At 38.0% G+C, this 21,389-nt stretch overlaps 1 protein-coding gene across 1 annotated transcript in view; it reads left to right on the top strand.

Moving 5' to 3' along the window:
• Positions 1–19,225, top strand: part of LOC143178977 (cyclic nucleotide-gated channel alpha-3) — an 81,054-nt gene extending 61,829 nt beyond the window's left edge. The window contains exons 7-11 of the mRNA XM_076377927.1: positions 5,674–5,814; positions 7,486–7,638; positions 11,163–11,312; positions 14,450–14,617; positions 18,829–19,225. Coding sequence (XP_076234042.1) covers positions 5,674–5,814; positions 7,486–7,638; positions 11,163–11,312; positions 14,450–14,617; positions 18,829–19,181 — 965 coding nt within the window. The 3' untranslated portion in view covers positions 19,182–19,225. The remainder of the gene's footprint in view (positions 1–5,673; positions 5,815–7,485; positions 7,639–11,162; positions 11,313–14,449; positions 14,618–18,828) is intronic.
• Positions 19,226–21,389: the final 2,164 nt, after the last annotated feature.

Raw genomic sequence — 21,389 nt, 5'->3', positions numbered from 1 at the left:
CTCGACAGTTGGCCCTCTTGTTCTTTCTGTATCCCTGAGACAGAGTAAAGGAAACAGAATATTTGAAATGCCTTTGTTGCAGGAGGTTGAACGTCCTTTTAAGGAATATACTTGTGTGAAGGTTTAATAACGCTTTGTGCAAACTACCTTTGAAAGGTGATTCCAAATTTTATTGGTAAGCAATATACTTCAACTGTTGGGTGGGTACTGCATCTATACCTAGTATTTAATTAGTAGAAAATAACCAACATGTTTTGAATAGATAAACTGAATTTAATTTTCTGATCAACTTTAAAATTCTCATTTTATGTTATCTGGAAGAGCCAAGTACAAACAGAGTAATTCTCTCATTAGCTGTTCGCGAAAGGACCACTTCGACGAACACTTAACCAGATTTCCATGTAGAACTATAATAACATACTGAGATATATGACTGCAATCTCCAAATATAAATTGCCCAATTTGCAACTACTCTGGCTCTCACAAAAACACTTAATAATAGTACCTATTCGACTGATCCACGCCGCATCAAATACCTATTGGATATTTCGTGAGCAATTAATTAGGCGTGGCTCAGTTGTTAATTATCGGTATTCCCGATTAAAACAATACAGAGCGCACAATACGGTTGCATTGGCCGGGCGGCGTTTCCCATTGTTTCCAGGCAATTCGATATTCGAGGATTCGCAATTACGTTAAAAACAGCCTTTGAGCCACCGACCCGTTTTAAACGACTGTTTCCGAGTCAGTCATTGTCAGCTCCGTGCCTCAGCCAGATGTACAGTAGCCTTCCCAATTTCCTTCCACTTAGTTGAGTGGATTGAACGAAACTTCCTCTGGTTCTGCAGACAACTGCACACGTAGGCTACAAAGGGAACCGCAAAGGAGCGTGGGTGCAGGCTTCTGCCTGTATTCTAATGGAGCTACTATCACTAGATCTCTGGTCACTTTCTTCGTAAGCCAAGATGAAACACTTAAAGTTGAAAATGACTTGTCGATCCTCGACGTTTGTCAGCAGTATCGAGGTTGCAATTACACTCTGGATTAATTTCGGTTTGATGAGTGAAATATATACTTGAATCGAATTTTCAAATTTTCGAATATTCAAATTGTCAGATTTTTAAATATTTAAATTTTCGAAGCCACTTGAAATTGATGGTGAAGGTTGTTTAATTTATGAATAAAAGTAGAGCTATTAAATTGACATAGAATACAATTTAAAAAGGTAATATTTAGAACTGCATATTTTTCCAAAATATTCGCATTTTGATTGTCATAAGTAATTTCATCCTGGACTTGGTGTAACTGATATCAGTAAACGACGAAAATTTACACAAAGTTATTAACATTAAAGAACAATTACTTGACAGTTTAGACAGTCTATTCTCATCAGACTTCTAGTAGTAAGAAGGATAAAGGATGACTTACACTTGCCAGTTCAGTGTAATTCAGAATTACTTGGAATAATTAAGTTGTAGCTCTTTCTGGGCCGTTGTAGGCTCGTTATATATTCAGTTCACAGCGCGAAAGGGTTCTTTATGATTTAATCAGAGAACATACGGAGTGTCAGCCATAAGTTAGAACAACCATAACCTGGGAGAAAATTCATTTCATTTTCCTACAGAGAAAAATCTCTACTTCTAGGAATCTCTTTACATTGGATATAATTTGACTCCTTTCAACACAGCAAAATATGTAATCTTCACAAAATTCAATTTTCACTAAGGCATACAGTATCTCCCAAAGCAGCACTTGTTATCAAATCTTCATCCTTAACCACAACCCTCTCAGAGACCCCCGAAAATTCAATTCCCATGAAGAAACACAAATCCCAAAAAACTACTTTCCCTTAACAAGTACAACAACATTCCCCAAATAATCAGATCCTCGGACCCCCAACCCTCCCTCAATTCCCCCCGAAAAATTCGATTCACCCCATCGCTAATCACTCCAAGCTTAATCACCATTCCACACTAGCAACCCCTACACCACGATCCATTACCCAGACCTCATGCCCTCTGACCCAGCTCATCGTCCACCAAACCAGGAAAACATTCCTCCCCTGAGTCGCTTCCACCACCAGCGAATCTGTTCGCGGCGAAATATTGGCCGAGCAGTAGAAGGAATGGAAGAATAAAGTGCCATTTATACTACCGACGAGCCAAGCACGAGCTGAGCCGAACGAATACTCTGATGAAACACATATTAATAGTCTTCTATCATTTGTACTTGTGTATTTGTGATTTTTCGCTAGTGTGTGTAATATTTGCTCATGCTCAGCTCGTCGATTAAGTCTCGTTCAGATTAGGTTGCGGTTAAGCCTTGTTCAGATTAGTCAAGTCACTTGAATTCAAGTGGCTTGAATGCAAGTGATTCAAGGTAATATGATCAAGGTAAAGCTGTTATACTACTTAACTTGCCTTGAAATAAACATTAATTAATGCGTACTGTACCATGCAGGTTAAATTTCAAGCAAATCGACAAACATGTGAACGTTAAGATAGCTATCAAAGATGCATATTTTGTTTGAGAAATTCATAACCAAATCACTTCTTTCAACGCCATTTTTGTTATTTTTGTGTGATAACTACATGTGAACATAAACTTGACGTCAGGCTACATGAACGTGGCTTGAGTTCAAGTAACTTGACTAGTCTGAACGAGGCTTTACATGAACGAACCTCAATGCATCGGGTCGCGTTTAATAAGAAACAAACGCGTGTACCAGGCGTAAATCTCGCGGCGTGCGTCCCCCGTGTCTTCAGTCGCGAAACGATATTCATGTATTCCAGATTCCGCAGTCATACGTTCATGTGAATTACATAAGGCCCCCGCGGAGGGTTGCTCGTTCGGTCACCAGTGAACAACCACGTTTCGCATTACCGAACTCGTCGCGTCGCCCTCGAACACGGTCCTACGTTCTCGTTTTATTGGCCGCGCGCCGATACCGCGCGTGCCCGTCTCAAAAACAGTTCTGTGCAACGTCGGATCGGAATTTCAAATGAAGCTGCATCGGCCATTACCAGAAGCGGGCCATTTAACGGCGTTGATACGAAGACAATTAGAAGCTCGACGACGAAGCGGCTGGCGAAAGTATCGAGACGTGACGTTGCGAGCGGATCGATACTTCCGGCGGCTGGGAACGTTTCCGTTTCGGTTTAATGGCCCCTCCACCCTTCCGAGTCTTCTATCTCTTACTATCTGTCCGTTCTTTTCCCGAGAAGACTGGACTCCTCGGAAGCCCACGCGCGACCTGCTTCCCTCTCTCCCTTTTTTACGCGCGTGACATTTATAAAATTATACTCGGCAAGAGCTGGTGGATTTCGAGCACGTATCGGTCGTTAGTCCTGTCCTTCGTTTCGAGGATTTTTAGTTCGTGGGAAGAGCGATGCGAAAGAGGGCATTAGAGCGCATGGGAGGGAAGCAGAAAGGGGTATGTCGGGTCTAAGGGTGTGGATGAGTAGGGATAATGAGGAGGTGGTAATTATGTGCACCTGTTGGGAGATTCTTCTTTTGGGGAGGACTAAGGGGATGTTTAAGGTTGTGTGGAATATTTTTGTTTGTGTATTTTTTGAATCTTCTGATGGGTTTAAAATGTGAAATATATTGAAATTCTAGGGGAGAGAGGATGTCTCCCAATGCAATAAAGAAATAATTACAGTTCAATGGTAAATATTGTTCAACTTATACATTCATAATAGAAAAATAATTGCTATAAAATCGAAATCCGTGATGGAATATTATTCAATCGGAACAATTTACCATATTAAATATTTCTACCATTTCCATAAATATTCGCAGTAATTTTTTTAAATCAATTTCAATTTCAAAATACATATTTAATTAACAGATATAATACTTGCTTTTCAATACGTATTTTTACGAAAAATATAAAAAGCATTTAAACATTGTAGGAAATGTAAAGAGATTTGTAACTTTCTAAAGTTGGAATAATCTGTCTGTTTAATAAGATTGGTTTAGCCCTTGACCTAGACCTTTGACTAGCCCTTGATCTAGCCCTTGATCTAGCCCTTGAACTAGCCCTTCATCTAGATCACCACTGTATTTTCAGTGTTAATAAATACAGAGTGCATTTTCTTCAATTATTGTTAAGTACCTGAAGTTACAACTCTATCTAGAGATTCTCTATTCATAAACAGAATTGTTCATTACTTTTCTCATGCTTAAACTTTGTGGGAAACATAAAGAAACTTGCAACTTTGTAAAGGTGAAACGATATGTCTGTGTAACAAGATTGGTCTAGCTCTTGGACAAGACCTTGGTCCAGCACTTGGATTAGCCCTCGATCTAGCTCTTAGATTAACTCTTCATCTAGCCCCTGAATTAGCCCTTGGTCCAACCCTTGGTCTATCACTTCAACTAGCCCTTCACCTAAATCACCTCTATGTTCCCCGTATGAATAAGTACAGAATGAATTTTCTCCAAATATTGTTAAATATCGCAAGCTGTATCTCCACCTCACGATTCACTTTTCACAAGCAGGATCGGGGTAGACAGACAGGCGAAAAATAAAAGTCGAGGGTGAACGCTGACGTGCACAGTTTTCGCCGCGTATTAAGGTAGCGTAGCAGGGGTTCCTAGCAATTTTATTTTCTGTAATTCCCGTTTAGGTGTGGCAGCGGTGCGGACAGCTGATACCCGGCGGTAAAACCGCGGCCCTATCTTGGTCTTCCGTTTCACTGAATTACGGTTGATCTGTGACCCGTGCACTGATCGCACGCTTGATAAGCCGCACTGCTGCGACGTTCAAATCGCGCCGATAGTTTCGCTTCGCGAAAATTGCACGCGACGAGACAGCCGCCGTGGAAACTTTTCAGAGCGGTAATTACGCTTCCGCTTGGAACTCTACTTCGCCTTCGCCTCGTGGAAAGTAAATGCCAACGATTAACACGTTCAACTGGCAGCGGTGAAACCGACGAAACAGTTGAAGTGGCTAATTTCGAAGTTTTTTATAGGGATTATTCGATTTTTACAGAAGCACATTTTTTTTAGGGCTCTAGTAAAACATGACAAATTTTAGAGATTCAACGGTTGTTTCAAAGGTACACGCGTAAAAAGTGGAATATAAAAATCTAAATTCGTTGCGGACTGAGCAATCGCAATCATTTAACCGCTTTTATTTCCATCCCCGAAAATTTATTCCATAGCAGTGTCAACTGGCTCTAGGCTGTCAGCACGTTAAAAATGGAAACGGATACGAGCTGATGCGCATTTTGCAAAATTCCAGTCGCTTTTATACATATGTTGCACCGAAATGCGACGACATCCAAGTGTCACGTTGTTTAATTCTCGCAAATTACCAACTGCTAAATACGTTCGGTGAAATCAGGTTCAGTGAAACGTCAGTATCACGCGAGCTGTTATTTATAAATACTGCTGCTAGGCAAAATTGATTCGAATATCGATTGCTGCTAAACTCCTCCCATTACCATGAAAATACGCAGCGGTTCACTTCGTGATAGATAGAGCGTCAATTTTTTATGGGAATTTCGGGCGAAAATTCATTTTTCATCGTTGGCCTACTTTGTAATTAACTAAAATTCGGTATTATTAGTCAGAAATAGAGAATTTCGTTTAAAAATGAAATATGTTTAAGTTGTGGTATTGAGGTTCGATATTCGTTTAATTGTGGTGACATTTTCTTGATTGCAGCGAAGCTGGATGGCGTAAAAACGTACATGAGAATGAGAAGAGTGCCGAAGCATCTTCAAGTGAAGGTGATCAAGTGGTTCGATTACCTTTGGTTGACGCAAAAATGTTCGGACGAGGAAAAAGCTGTCAGCTGTCTTCCCGGTAAGTTTCCTCGGGGTTTGTTACGAAAATCGCCTTTGTATTCTTTTAAAAGCTGGACGAGCGGTTTTTAGGTCAGACGAGAGCTTAAAATACGTGAAAAGTGGCATCAAATGGCTTCAATTTCCACACTGTCGGATTGACTACATTAAAAGTACTGTCCTCTATTTTGTTTCACTTGCTGGAAATTTCAACGCCTCGAAGAGCAATTTGTATTTTTCAAAATTTCTAGAAGAAGAAAACACATACTAAAACTAATCATGTTGAAATTCCATAGTTTACATAAGAAAAATAATAATTAGCTATCCTTAGATATAGGTATAAATATCGTCACATTTTCACATTCGATAAATCTCTTATCAGATTAAATGAACAAAAAATGGTTCCTCAGGAAATAACATAAAAATGTTATAAACTAAATGACTGGTAACACAGAACATTATTCTCGCAATAAGCACAAAGTAACAGGATTGTCTCGTCACAAGCAGCTCACGCTTTAAATCGATGATATCAAAATATCTAAATGACGAGATATTCTATCGTAATGTGAAATTGAATCTCAAAGCCAAAGAAATTCCATTACCAGTCCCAAACGGATTTGAAATTCCCTCAGTACGATGGATTAATTGGAAAATAAAATATGTATCGACGCCTCGTATGCAATTTTATAATACCTGTTCTCTTTTACCATTCGATGATATTTTAATGCCCAAAAACTCCTTTATAATTCAATGAAGTCATTTGAACATGTATTCAGTGTTCCCTCCAGCGTTTCTGTTCTGAATAATTTTTTCTCCCCGATGACTCGCCTTAAATGTGAAACACGTATTAAGGTTTCTACCAAAGGATTCATTTTATTCAACATCACAGTGACATTATTTCGTCCCGCATTAAAATGACATTCATAAGAATTTCATCTTACCTTTTTATTTGGTAAAATGATATTCCCTGCTTCAAAGAATATTCCTGCTCAGCGTTATGAGGTTGAGTTGCGAGACATGAAAGCCCGCCAACCATGAAACGCGACAAGAATTTTCCTGTTCTTACTAAAATAAAAATCTATACCTTTTCAGATACTGTCAAAAATGTTAATCTGAAAATTATCAAAGTAACTGATCTATATCTTGAATAAAGATTATTCAATTTCGTAATACCAATTTTGCTTCAAATATTAACAGACATTGCCTGATAATTAAACTGAAAAATACAGAGTGTCCAAGCTGATGCAGACCACTTAAATATTTCATCTTTTTTTAACGACACGAAACTAACAATCTATAAAGAATGATCCTACATAAAAGATTGTTCTACTTTATTTTATTTCTGCTTTAAAGATTGTCCATTATATTATGGACAATTATCGTGTCATTAGAAACAGAGGAGATATTTAGGTAGCCTGCTTCAGCTTGGACACCCTGTATACGCTCCAAGAAAAGTTTTAAAGCAACGGGTCAAGAAACCTCCACTACCAATCAAACAGAAAATCCCCCGAAAAAAGAGAACCTAAAATCACAGACGCAATCTAAAACCCCCAGTTGCTTCGATCAAGCTCTGTCGAAGTTTCTCCCAATTTCCACCGTGATCTACCTTTCCAATCGCAGCGGCAAGATTTCGCCAGGCAATAAAGCTGAAAAGCTGCCGCCCCTAATAATCTTATCGGCCCGTCCGTTTCAGACAAACTGAAAGCGGAGATCGCGATAAACGTGCACCTGGACACGCTGCGGAGGGTGGAGATCTTTCAGAACACGGAGGCTGGCTTCCTGTGCGAGCTCGTGCTGAGACTGCGGCCCGTTCTCTTCTCACCTGGCGACTACATTTGTCGCAAAGGTAAGTCGCCAGCGTCCACCGACACAGCTTCCGTTTCCCTCCCTCCTCCCGTCCTTTTCCTGGCCTGCCGCGCTTTTGGAACGAGCCACTGGAACGCTGCCAAGGGATGTACCAACCTGCCAGGGGGCTAGGGGGATGAAAAGTGATTGCTAGACCTCCCCCGCTTGGCCTCATTGCCAATAGCGGTACCCAGAAGGCGCAGTTATGAACGAAATACTTTAGTCGACTTGATAACGCCAGTCCAGCGTCGATGGTAAACGATCCCCGCGAACTAACTAGCTCGGGGCTCGCTGAAAATTCGCTGCTGCCACTAACGAACGGAATCTTATCTTCCGAAGCATTTTTCAACGGCGCTCGTTTAACGAGGGAACGTGTTTCAAGGCGACACTGTAATCATTTTCACACCCTCCTCGAACGTGACCCCTGTTGGTGAATACTGATAAGGGTTCGGTCTGATAATTGGTAGGGTTAAATATTTGATATGAATTTGGAGGTGGATTCGTATGAGGAAGTCTTGGGGAGTGTGAAAACTTAGGTGGATGGCAATGGTTTTCTGAGTAGTGGTTAGGGATAGGGGGATGAAGATAAGGGAAATTGAGGGAGGAAAGTGTTTCGTGGGTTAATGGGGTCTATCTTGCGATTCTTTCTACTTTTTTTGAAAGTTATATCCTGGGTGTACCAGGCTGTTCTATAAATAATGGAAATGATAGAACAAGTGGTGATATATTGTTATGAAAAAGGAACTGGAAAATTAATATTTAGATGAGAGATTGTTGTACTAATATTTATCTACTTATTTTATTTCTATTCCAAATGGCTTCAAATAAATAAATGAATTATTTTACTTATAGTAGAGTGATCCAATATTTTTGACTCACATATAAAAAGTTTTTGTAATATTTCATTTCATTTCTCGTTTCTAATATTCCGTAGTAATTTCAAAGCTGAAAGTAAAGTTATATTAGTGTTGTACATGGCTTAGAAATTTTAACTGAAATGTGAATTACATTCATTTGGATAAACTGTAATATAAGCGTAAACTACAGGGAGCTTGCACTAAGTTGGAGGCCTAAAACATTCATGGCACTTTACAGACTGTGTTGTAGTTGAACTAGGGTCATGAAAAGTCTCCTGTTTAATTAGAAGAATACATATCGTAATGTGTAAAGGTGGGCCTACACTATATAATGTATAACAAAGTTATATAATTTTGTAGAAAAAAGAGAGATGATATACATATGTAAAAAAGACATACATATAAATAGGAGACATATGCATAACATCTCTCTTTTCTGTTTTCTAAAAAATTACATACCTTTATTATACATACAACATATAGTGTAGACCCACCTTTATACATTATAATATATATTCATTTAATAAAAAGGGAAACTTTTTCTTGAGACTGTCTTTTATACATATGTATAACATCTCCTTTTTCTGTTTTCTAAAAAATTACATAATTTTCTTACATAACATATAGCGTAGACCCACCTTAAGACAGTTTCTATTATTTCTTAAACTCCTATTAATTCTTCTAAACATCTACAAATATCAATCCATTTAGAAAGACCAAACTCAGACCTTCATTAAAATAGAAGTATGCACATTCTAGTTAGTTCCCATCAAATGTCCAAATCTGGATAGTGCTGTAGCACCCCATAACTGTGTTTCAACCTATCCTATATACGATCTACGAAAGAGCAGAGGCAGGAGAAGGAGGATAGGGATGGAGGTCATCGTTCCCCGTTCGCTATGCTCTTCATCGTCGTGGAAACGACCGCTGCATGACTCCTGGAATGCGGCAGACGTTTCCTGCCGTCGCTGGATGCTTCCGTTTGATGGCCGACCTTACTTCGAGCTCATCACTGACGTGCAGTTTGCGTCGACCGAGTTCACCTCGACTTATAACTCGCTGTTACTACTTTAGTTACAAATGCCCAGCTTCCCGTGTCTTTTTTAAGACGTGCCCTGTTGCGTTTCACGCCAGCTGCTGGACCCTCCTTTTTCTTACCGTCTTTCTTCTTCGGGGTCGTAAAAGAGGATATAGTTTGGAGACAAAAATTACTTCACTCGAAGTTAGCTTCTTCGAGCTCCTGAAGGAAGTACTGACACTTCGTGGAATTTAAGAGAAAGGATAAATACTTGCAACTGGCGTTGAATGGTAGTGGAAAAGTATTGTTTTAATCATTATCAATGGGGTGATTGTCGCGAGTTTAATTATTCATGTAGCACATTCCCTAAAATAAATTCTAGCAAATGGGAAACCTCGATCGATGCTAAAAGTAGAGTTGAAAATAGACGCAAGTGTCAGAGTTTAATTAATTATCGGGGCAACTAAGCAGAAACTTTAAAAATACTCTCATTATTTTAAAGTGAATTAAAAATATTAATGTCAATAACTTTATAGCTATCCAAGACACAATAAGAACATATCTGGAGATATACAGTATTGATTAAATATCAGAACTCTTTTTAAATCTATTTTAAATTCGTTTCCAACAAAAACTAGTGTACATTGTGTGTCACTGATACTGTGAAATAGGAACACTACGACTAGAATCAATTGTGAATTCCATACTTGTTTCCTTTTCTGGAAACACTTTTTCTCGGTTCCTTTTCCTGTTCAAGCTATATTGAAACATTGAGGAAGGTAATAACTTCTAACACACCGACGCAAATTGTTGAACAGCGCAATGCTCGAGCCACTTTTATTCGAAGGAGAACGAAATACAGAGTAGAAAGGAAATCAGAGAAATAGTAGGCGAACCAAGTTCGCGGAGTTAAATCTGACTCTGCCATCTCCTTAATTCTAATTTACTCTTAATAAACAGCAAACGTGACGTATGTCGATCGCTATTAAAGAAGTCCATAATTTTAGTACCTATATTTCAAGAAAACAGTAGCGGTGTCGCTAACAGAAGTCAATTATTATATGTTAACTTCCTAATACTAGAAAAGTCTTTTACCTTCAAGAGCAGAATCTAGAAAGCACCTTTTGAAGATTTAAGCTTTCACTTTAAGTAATTAAATGACCAAAAATTTCACTTCAAATTAAAAGTAGAATTATACTAATATTTTTATATACAGTGTGTTTAGTTGTGGGTAAAAGAATATTTAAAGGCAAAGTTTTCAGCAATACAGAAAGACCTATTTGAAGTTTTGCATGTAATCATCTCCTAAACTATAGCTCCTCTCAAAAAGTGTTTTAAACAACATTTTCACTTAGAGAAAATTTGTGATCATCAAGATGTCTCCCCTGAAACAGGATAAGTTTTATTTGAAACATTTCTTGAAGCAATCTATAGTGTAAGAGATAATTAGGTGTGAAACTTCAAATGGATCACCCTGTGTATAATTAACAAAGAGAGAGTTAATTAAGCTCGAACATAATTTCCCTATCCTTGATTCTCTATTCTTGCCTTACTTTGACGTCTAAAATCACCCTTCCAATTTTCCCCCATCTGTAGCCAAGCACCCTCTGCGCAGTATTTAATGTTTTATGCGTTTGAAATTTGTTACAGGTGAGGTAGGAAAGGAGATGTACATAGTGAACAGAGGCCGACTGCAGGTGGTGGCTGACAATGGGAAGACAGTCCTCGCTACCCTTAAGGCGGGTTCCTACTTCGGGGAGATCAGCATTCTCAATATGGGGACTGCAGGTAAAGAGTGCGGTAAATATTCCAAGCGGACCAGGGGCCCGTGAGCTGTCCCCCTCGTTTTTCACGATCACGTTTTCACGTTTCACGTTCTTACCACTCTGTGAGAGGGCAAGCCGTCGAGCCGGTATGAGCCGATCTAAAAACGATTTCTCCTAGCCACTTTCTTTTGTCACTCTCGTACTCTCTCTGTCACCGACATTCCTATTGTCGATTGTCCACACTGCTACCGTGATCGACGTTCGCGCAACGAACCAATACAGCTCAACAATTCGTACAAAAAGTTGTCTAGCATAGAATATTTAATACGTAAAAAAATCTTTCTTTACTTTCTGAAAAAGTCTTTTATATTTAATCGAATAATTAATGACGTTAGACCTTTTTGTCAAACCTTGAGAGAAGTTCATGGAGGGACTCTCACTGTGGACTTGTATGGAGGCATTACGATATTTCTTCTATAGTATTAATCTTTGAGTGGTTTTTACAATAATTAATATAAAAGCTATTTGCATCCAAACGTTATCAATACACCATGAATATTCAAGAATATAAATACAGGGTATACATGAGATTTAATTGAAAAGGGATGAAGTTTGATGAAGAAAGCTTGAAAGATAAATACTAACAGGGTTAAACAACATGGAAAAGATATCAAAGCAAGATTGGAAATTGGATGTTGGTGTTATAGTTTCATGAATATGCGCTTTGCTCATGAATTTAAAGCATCTGTGAAAAATAACAACGTTTTCGATCAACTTCCCTGTGTTCTTCCTCTCCGCCGTTAATTTTCACTCGGAGCTATAATCAACTCGAAGATTCAGTTGATTACGCAACACGGGATAACATCGTTGCGAGATCGTCGATACGTTTGAGAATAAGACCCGTGCCACGAATTGCCCTTTAGTCTTCGACCCTCTGTTTTTATCAATCTTCGTCTTTCCAGCCGATAAATCAACACGCTCTGCTGACAAATTAATCTTATAAAAAATTCCTTGTATCGTAGCTTTTTTTCAGCGGATAATTTATATAAAAGTCAGCCACAGGTCGTGTCGATAGATCGATTTCAAAAAAAAAAACATATATTACTTTTAATCATTTCTCTTTTATCACGCTTTGGTAGTCAAATTAGAAGACTTAGTTTAGAATTGATCATTTGAAAGTATTGATATGCTCTTCTAGCATTCTTGGACTCCCTTCTCGTTATTTTTGGCAGTCGATGCTTTTATAACATGCTGAAATTTCCATCTCTCTTTTAACCTTTCGTTTTCGTCAAATCGAAGGAAACATTTTCAAACATGTCACGACGAGAGCGAGGATCCTCACTTTAATGTCACGCGAGTCTGTTCAATTACCGCTGTCTGATTAACATCGCCTGATTCTACTTGGAAGCTGAATTTCGACCGGTTGCTACTGTCAATCTTGTACCGAGTTACGGTTAATTAATTTACCAACGCCCGTAGTGAAATAATTGAGACTGAATGAGTAACATTAATTATACAGACGGCGTGCAGTGGGTCAGGAATATATTCGGACGATTGCAATTGTAATTATAGTAGTTGTAGGAGGAGTCAGAGAGGGGTGAAATTATTGTGGAAATCTAAATGTAATTTTAAATACAGAATACTTTTCTCATATACAGTGACATTATGTATTCACTAATGAAGCTTTTCACTAAAACGTGGATTATGAATATATGCTCAAAAGGTATTGTTCAAGAAATGAGAGAAAGAATTAATTGGATCACAAATTATTGCGTACATAATTAGAACTTGGTACATTACAGTAATAATAATTACAGTGATAATATGTTTCTCGACTGGAAACTGCTTTTAAGAGAATGAGTTTAAATTCATTAGTTACGTACGTACATATTAACTTTAACATTAGCGATGTTACACTCGATTCGAATATTTTAAAACCAACTGCACGCGTTGTAAATTGATTCATGTTTAATTAATATAACAAATGTTTCCTAGATTTACTTCCATCTCTCTATTTTCTTATTGTTAATCAGTGCACTGTTCATGTAACTACATTTCTCACAATTCTTCATTACTCATTTCTTGACTTAGCATTTTAATAATTCTTATTGTTAACTTATTGCTGTGATGCGTACACTCTTCGCGAGTGTAATTGATCTGCATTCAGATTTGATATTATTTTCTATGCGTCCGTATATTGACTATTGTAGTTAGATCCCTGTATATTAGATGATTTCCATTATGTGACAAATTTTTCGTCTACATATGTGACTAAATATTACAATATTTCCATATAATAGGAAGGGTAGTCAATACGTACTATTTTTTATTTTTTAACATCAATCTTATTGTAATATGTAAAACTTGTATCATTATTATTCGAATGACTAAGCAACTAGTTCTAAAACTCAAAAATTGCATCGTCTGTAATGTATAAAGTGACTGCCTTTCTTGAAAACTAATGGCTTGATATTACACCTTTTATCACTAAACTATATTGTCGTATGAATGATCGCATAATATTGACACTATCTTATTAAATACTTTTCAACCTTTTTCTAATTTTTAGAATATTTGTCTCACACTTCAAAACAATTTTAATGGTCCCAAAAACATCACAATCCTTACAATTTCTTTCAGATATTCTTACACTTTCATCAAAATACTTTCCAAAAGTATTTACATGCATTGAAAATACTACAATAGCTCGCCTCAATTTTATTTATGACTTTTACAATACCACATATTTAACTACAATTTACCCACTCACGACACTCTCTTCGTAATATAAGATCCACATTGTCCTCTTAAACATATTCCACAATCCACGACACCATGTTCCAAGACCATCTCAATATTTACAATACTTCTTCACACATACGATACAAACGAGACCCATTGATCTGCACCGAAACGCGTATAACGAATAAAGTAGTTTATCGACATACGAACAAGAACATTCTCAGCATGATTTTCACGGCGAATGAGCCAAGGTTGTGCTTTCGTATAGAATCTATCAGCGTATCGCAGAACACGTTCGAAATTGACGGTAGGCCCGCAGGATCGATGAATATCCGTGGGGTCGAGGAACGATCGACAGATCGATTCCGTGCAGATGCAAAAGAAAGCTTGATGCATCCCGATAACCAATAAATGGCTACATCAACGCAGGTAATCGACGAACAGCCAGCGTGCGCTCGGTGGGCTACTCGGACCTCTTTGTCCTCAGCAAGAAGGATATGTGGGACGTGCTGAAGGAATACCCTGCAGCCAGGATCAGGCTCGAGGCTATCGCTGTGAAGAGGCTGGAGAAGTATAAGAAAGCACCTCTCAAGAAAGGTGAGTGGCTTCAAAATAATTACATATATATACCTGCAATCTCAACTTTAAGAGTAAAAAATCGTGTTATGTCTGCAGATAGATTTTTGAGGATTTAGTTTCAAAATTTGAGGCGTAGGTTAATAGCTAAGCTGTGACTTATAACAAGGTGATTGTTGTAGGAAAAGTGCAGAATAGGCGATGATGTAGAAAATTAGATTTTAGGATACTAATATAAAGTATCAAATTTTGAAAATTAGTTTATAGGAAGTAATCTTAAGTGGTGTCAAGATTCCTCAGAAAATGTTGTGGAAAAAAAGATTGAAGTAGCAAAAATGCAATGAAGACCTACTGAAAAAATATCAAATTCAATCGGGGCTGCTGATCAATATTTCCAGTATTGCTCTCGCACATTTATTAGAAGAAATAAATGAGTATTTCCCAGGTTCCACAAAATGGGAAGCACGATCAATGCACCGCGCTGATCATTGCTGGCATAAAACTGCTACGTGCTGCAGCAGTACGTGGCTACATATTTTCAACTATCGTTGATGGATCTCCGCAAACGGTGCTTTTTATCGCGCACCGTAAAAAATAATCTGAGGCAGTAAAATCTGAAAACACGCTGGTCATCTTACGATTCTATGGCTAGCTATTAAACAATTATTAGATACCATTCGCTGCAGAATTATCTTGTGATTGTCACGTATTAATACTAAGAGAACAACTAATTCACATATTATTTAACTCAGGAAAATATCAATTTATTTCTCGATAAATTCAAACTAAAATTAAGTATTAAACATATTCTTCATTTTCTAATCAACACTAGACAAATTAAAAAAAAAGGAAAATAAATATTAGATTTCAAGATTACATATATATTTGTCAAACTTCAATAAAACTGCACAATCTTTGAACAAAATTCTAGCATCAAGAAAAAAAAGTGTTAAAAAAGTGTTTAAAATTAAATACACGATCAGAGTTGAAAACTCTCTTCCAACTTTCCCTTTAACCATGAACAAACGCTGATCTACATGCCACTCAACCCTAAACAAGACCCAGAAGCTCAGCTCTTGAATTACCCAGTTCAAAATCAGATATATCGTCTTCGCAAATCCATCAGCGAGACCTGTCATACCGCAAAGTGAAGTTGAAAGGTGCCACAGCAAGGCTAAATTCCGCGCTTAGGCATAATTACGCGGTGGCGTGCAACTATGTTGAAAGAAGGGATCGTATCAAAGAGCTCGTCAGCCTGTTGTCGACGAGTAAAGCCTGGAAAGACAATGAGCGAGGGCGTCAAAGGGAACCACCAAAAGAATCTTTCCTGGTATGCGTCGACAAGGCAGGGGCGTTTAATTGATTAATCTGGAAGTTCGAAACAGGTGCAGCTTGCCTCCCATCTGTCCCCTCCGATCGACGAAAGAAAGTTTCGCGTTACGAGGGAACTTTCGAATCGGTGAATCGCATCGGTGTGCAATCTGAAAGCGAAGATGCGGCACGTTCATACGTCAGGGCGCGTGTGCGCGCTCGACTGCAGTGGCCACACAATGAGAAAGGCGGTGGCTTAATTAAAGAAGCTTGCTGGCGAAAATGAGAGACGGTCGGACACTGTTGCCCAAAGAAGCACTCTTCAACAGAGAAATCGAACGAGCAACTCGCAGTGAAAGTTTTTGGAAGAGGTCTAGAAAGTCAGAGGACCACGAATCATTTTATCGATGGTGTTGAGTTTTATCGCTGAAGTAAGGATGCTTGTGCAAAGATAGACACGTACCTAATAAAATGATAGATGTATAAATTATGGGTATTATTACAGAAATTTCTTATTAATCATGTGGTTGAAGAATTAAGCTAAACATAATTTTATATAAAAAGTAAAACTGGTGTCTGTCTTCTGAAAGGTCTCTTCTACTGCTTGGCATATAATACATAAATATACTCAGTCTATTTGTCACCAAGAAGTGCATTAGACCTTTCGATGAAGAATATTTACAAGTTACAAAATAACAATTTGATAGACTTGGCTTTTGGAATGATATCCATGTATGAAAGGATTTCAACATGGTATTATAGTATTAATTACAGTTGGAGGATTAGTTTGAATACTCTTGGATCTCAGTTTCACTTGATTCCACAAAATCTAGATATAGTAATATTTTTAGAGCATACTTCAATTTTTCAACTCCTGATTGCAGGGGAGTCACTAGAGCTGAGTTATCCAATAGCTAGATATTCTCAGGATACTGAAAATTCGATATCACCTAGAAAACAATTGAAATTCAATTGAAAACCAATCCTATATTCGACTAATCTCAATCTCTTTTAATTAGAACTACATCCTAACAATAGACAAGGTAGGCTCAGTTTCCACCACTTGCAATTTGTCGAGGCTGTCTATCTAATCAACTGTAATTGAATAAGCTTATCCTTCTAGTCGATTGTAATTTGACAAGTCTAACTATCTAATCAACTGTACTTTGACAAATCTATCTAGCTAATTAGTCGTAACTTGACAAGTTCATTTGTCTATGCAATCTGTGTGTTTCTGTGTGTTTATCTGCGTGTTTATTTCTATGTAAATTAACAAGTCTATCTGCCTGGTCATCTGTAACTCGAAACCACTATCCGTTCAGAGACCAAAATCCTTCTTACAGACTATGCAAGCCTGCATACCTTTGAGCACACTGACAGAGCCATCTTTATTCCCATTCTATCCCCCACATTATATATTCTTCTGTGGTATTAGCGTAGCGCTGTGTTCGCTGCTCTAAGTCAATGAAATACCTTGGAGAAAAGGATCGAGAATGCATCTCCATCAACACGTCACCAGGTTTTATTCGAGGTCCCCACATCGAAGCTCATTCTTGCTGCACCATTACATAACCACCGTTCCATGTACGATAAATTAAACTGTGGTTAACATTTTTCCCATCGTAGACTAACCTTTGGAAAATTTATAGTGGATCGATGGAATCGCTAGTAGGCTGTCTTTGATTTATCGTCAACAGTATATTATCTGCTCCTCGAGATTCTTTTTCATGGTCCTTTGTCAGGACACTTGATACGCCTCTCGTGGACAGTATGCTCAGCTAGGTATGTGTCTAACTTCTAGAACAAAAACGCATATTGGTACCATAAAAATTCTGTGGAGCACAGCTACGTTTAAAATGTGATACCACTCTTTTGTAGAATGTTACAAGGTTGAATGAAACGCGAAACTTCTCTCGATGTTCTGAATGGTTTTCAAAAAATTATATAGACAGGCACGCGAGGATGTAATTCGAGCGAACATTGAAAACGTTTCGGTTAACGAAGGGTGGGTGAAACTTCAGTGTTTTCATTTTTAATTGAATATTGTTATTGTTCCAATTGCCTATTATGGATGAGGTGTAAGGAAAAATGATTTGGTTCGTTATTTCAGCTGAATTTGGAGCAAACGAAATAGTAATAGGAAGCAAAAATGAGTAATGTAATTTTAGGATTCTATGTACCAGAATAAGGCAAAAATCAAAAATCGTAAAATTGGGCTTGAGGATTTGTTCTTGAGTTATTAGTTATTAAAACTGCCTAGAATCGCATAACTGTGTCTGACACAAAGACTTATTCTACTGTGGGAGCGTGTCAGCTACTACTTAGATCTGGCACAGCGATTGCAGTAGAGTAAGTCCCTGCGCCAGACACACTTTACGAGGTAGAACTTCATTTAACTCACTTAAAGGGCGATTCACACGTGAACCATTCTCTCGACAACTAATTTTATTATTTCGACCTACAATAGCCTCCTATACAATCATAATCCGAGTCTAAATCAATGCTCTGTTACACTTAATTGCAGCACATCACAAATATTCCTACATAAAAAAAATGAATTGTTCTACTTTCTCTCTTAAGTCTGTACTTTCTCGACAAAAATTAACAGAAATCACTACTCCTTCAGCTTCTTCAGCTATACATATCCCTTTTCAACAAATTTCTACTACGCTTCCCAAAAATGAATAACTTCAAAACGTAGCCCCAAACTCAGCTTCATCACTCTAACACATACAATAATTCTTCCAAAATTTCTGACACCTGTTGTCAAACACCTCCACATTCACAAACTACTCCAAACAAGCTCAATCATCTCAACCAACCAAAAATCGCTTGAAGCAAATGAAGTTTAAGAAGAACGTGCACCATTGTCTGACATCTTAGATTCTACATTATTATACATACGAAAAATAAATTTCCAGCCGCGATGGGACGATGCCAGAGCACGCCAGGGCTGGTCGAGTCGCGGGGTCGTATACCTCTGGAGGAGATGTGGATACCGCCCATGGACGGAAAGCCTGGGCACGGTTACCCTGCTGGACACTCGTTGTTCTCCCCAAGCCCGAGCCCAGTGACATCGCGCGGTTTGGTTGGCACAGGGAACAATGTCAACGCGAACAACGTTACGAGGGGCGTGGATAGCCCAATGAGCGCCACAAGCAGCGGCCACAGCAGCGAGGATCAAACCGCCAAGGCACCACAATCTGCTGCCACGCAGCCCTCCACTGGCAGGCAATCCACCCACTCTGGCAAGTACCTCATTTTACTGGATTAAGAAATTCCGCGAGGATTAGGAACGTATTTCCCTGTCGGGATCTTCGGGCTTTAATTATTTTGTTAGATGAAAGACTAGCGCGTTACCATTGGCCTGGTGAGTCGTTCCTTGTTGATATGTTTGAGTGATATGGAGCAGTGGATGATGATTAAACTTGGCGTTGTTTAACCTGTTTAGGGGGGATGAGTTGAGATGTGAATGGTCTCTCTGTTTCATGACTTTAGTAATTATTGCAGAAATTTGGTAACCGTGAGAACAATGGAGAGCATTATCTCTTGGTTTTTGTTTTTTTGAAAATGAAAGGTACCTGATATTCTGGTTTTGAAAAATTCGAGTTTTCTTATATTCTCGTGTTTGAAAATAAAGATTGTATGTATAATAAAATATTATGCGTACAGTAAATATCGACCAGTACACATGAAAATGTGACTAATAACATGATTCACCATGTACTGTTATTATCCTCGCAAAATCAGACACCTACGAGTTGCATTGACGATTAATCAGTGACAATAATTATTTACAGTATTTTTTAAATAACAATTTATACCCTTGTAACCTGTACAAACCATACACTGCACATTTTCTGCATGCTAAATATTCAGATAAATCGTACTTGTGAATATATCCATAGTAAGTTAATAACAGATTGAAAGATGGAGAAAAATAGTACATAAATGAGGAATTATGGCTGATGGAACACGTAAAATGGCACCGATCATTAATCTCAGTAAATGCGGTAATAATGATTTAGCACGTTCCTATTAACGTCTATACGCTTCTCTTTCAAAATAAACTTAATCTATGTTTACCACAAACCTTGACTAAAAAACCAGCACCATCTGCAACCTCAAAATAAACAGAAATTATTCTTCTTTACTTTGTACCATTTCAATCTAAATTGACACCGTTAACAGAAATGATTAAAGACAGCCTAATAAATTACAAGATGCCCTAGTTGGAATCATTACAGATGATCAGGTATCAGAGGTACCCCGTTAATTAATCTTTCAGTCGAGATCAAAGGGGAAAGATTGATTGAACTGACTTCGCATTCGTTTGTCCAATTAACGTTGATTCTTCTAGTCAAACCTTCTGAGGAGTGGAATCACTGTTCCACCAAATTTTCTCCTACTGATTTTTGAAATTTCGAGGAGATATGTGTCACTCGTCAATATATAAAATATTATAGAGGAAAAAATTATGTAGACATGAAAGATATATACTACAGATATATTTTTTTAAATAGAAAGAATGAAGACATATAACAGAACTTCTATTAACTCCAGGGGTTGATGTTAGCTTTCGTAGAAGATTTTCCCTAGTATCACGTTTCCCGACACGGAAACTGGGGATCTCAGGGAACATTCCTTAGCTCACCAGTGCTGAGACCAGCGAAAGGCTCAATTGAGCACTCAACGAATCTAGCTTCGCCCAGGCTTAAGGAGGAGCGAGGGAATTAAAAGGAGGACAGTTAAGGATACAGTAAAACCTCAATTATTCAGAATCTCTGTTATTCAGAGTTGCGCATAGTGGTTACAACAACAACAAGAATACACTAGAGCATCGATTCAGCACTTGACTGTGATTTAATAGTTTTTTGCTGGCGGAGATAGAACTAGTGATTAAAAGGATACTTCAGGTTTGAATCTCTGAGTACTTTGAATCATCGAGGTTTTACTGTATCTCTCAATAGCATCCACCAATACCATCCACCAATTAAATTAAATTTCTTGTAATCAAAGGAAGTACCTGGACCCCAAAGGAAGTCCTATAAACGTTGATTAATTGTTTCCTAATCCAAGTTATGGAACCTTTGCACTCCTGTTATAACTATTAGATATCTATATGGTCAAACATTGTCACAGTAGACAGATAATTTTATTATCCTTTTCTTTGTAGCTAACTGTGTATTATCGAAAGTAATATTTAATTATAGGTATCATATTTTAGAGTATACCTATACCTTAAGAGATTGTCACAGATTCCACCAAGCACAGAGCACAACTCTCTTCTAGTGCACTGTTGGTGTTGACACACCCCAATAAAAATACACTTTTCCCCTTGATGTACTATCTAAAACACTAGATGACGAATTCGACTTTTTTCCAGCATTCTTCGCGCATTGTTACCGAAAACCACAGATGGAGGTCCATAGTATGGTTCATCTTCGAGATTCGACCGACCGTTTCGAAAAGACCGTTGGCA

The sequence above is a fragment of the Calliopsis andreniformis genome, chromosome 5 (assembly GCF_051401765.1).
Source record: "Calliopsis andreniformis isolate RMS-2024a chromosome 5, iyCalAndr_principal, whole genome shotgun sequence".
In the NCBI taxonomy this organism is placed as follows: domain Eukaryota; kingdom Metazoa; phylum Arthropoda; class Insecta; order Hymenoptera; family Andrenidae; genus Calliopsis; species Calliopsis andreniformis.
This window is presented reverse-complemented; position numbering and strand designations above follow the sequence as displayed.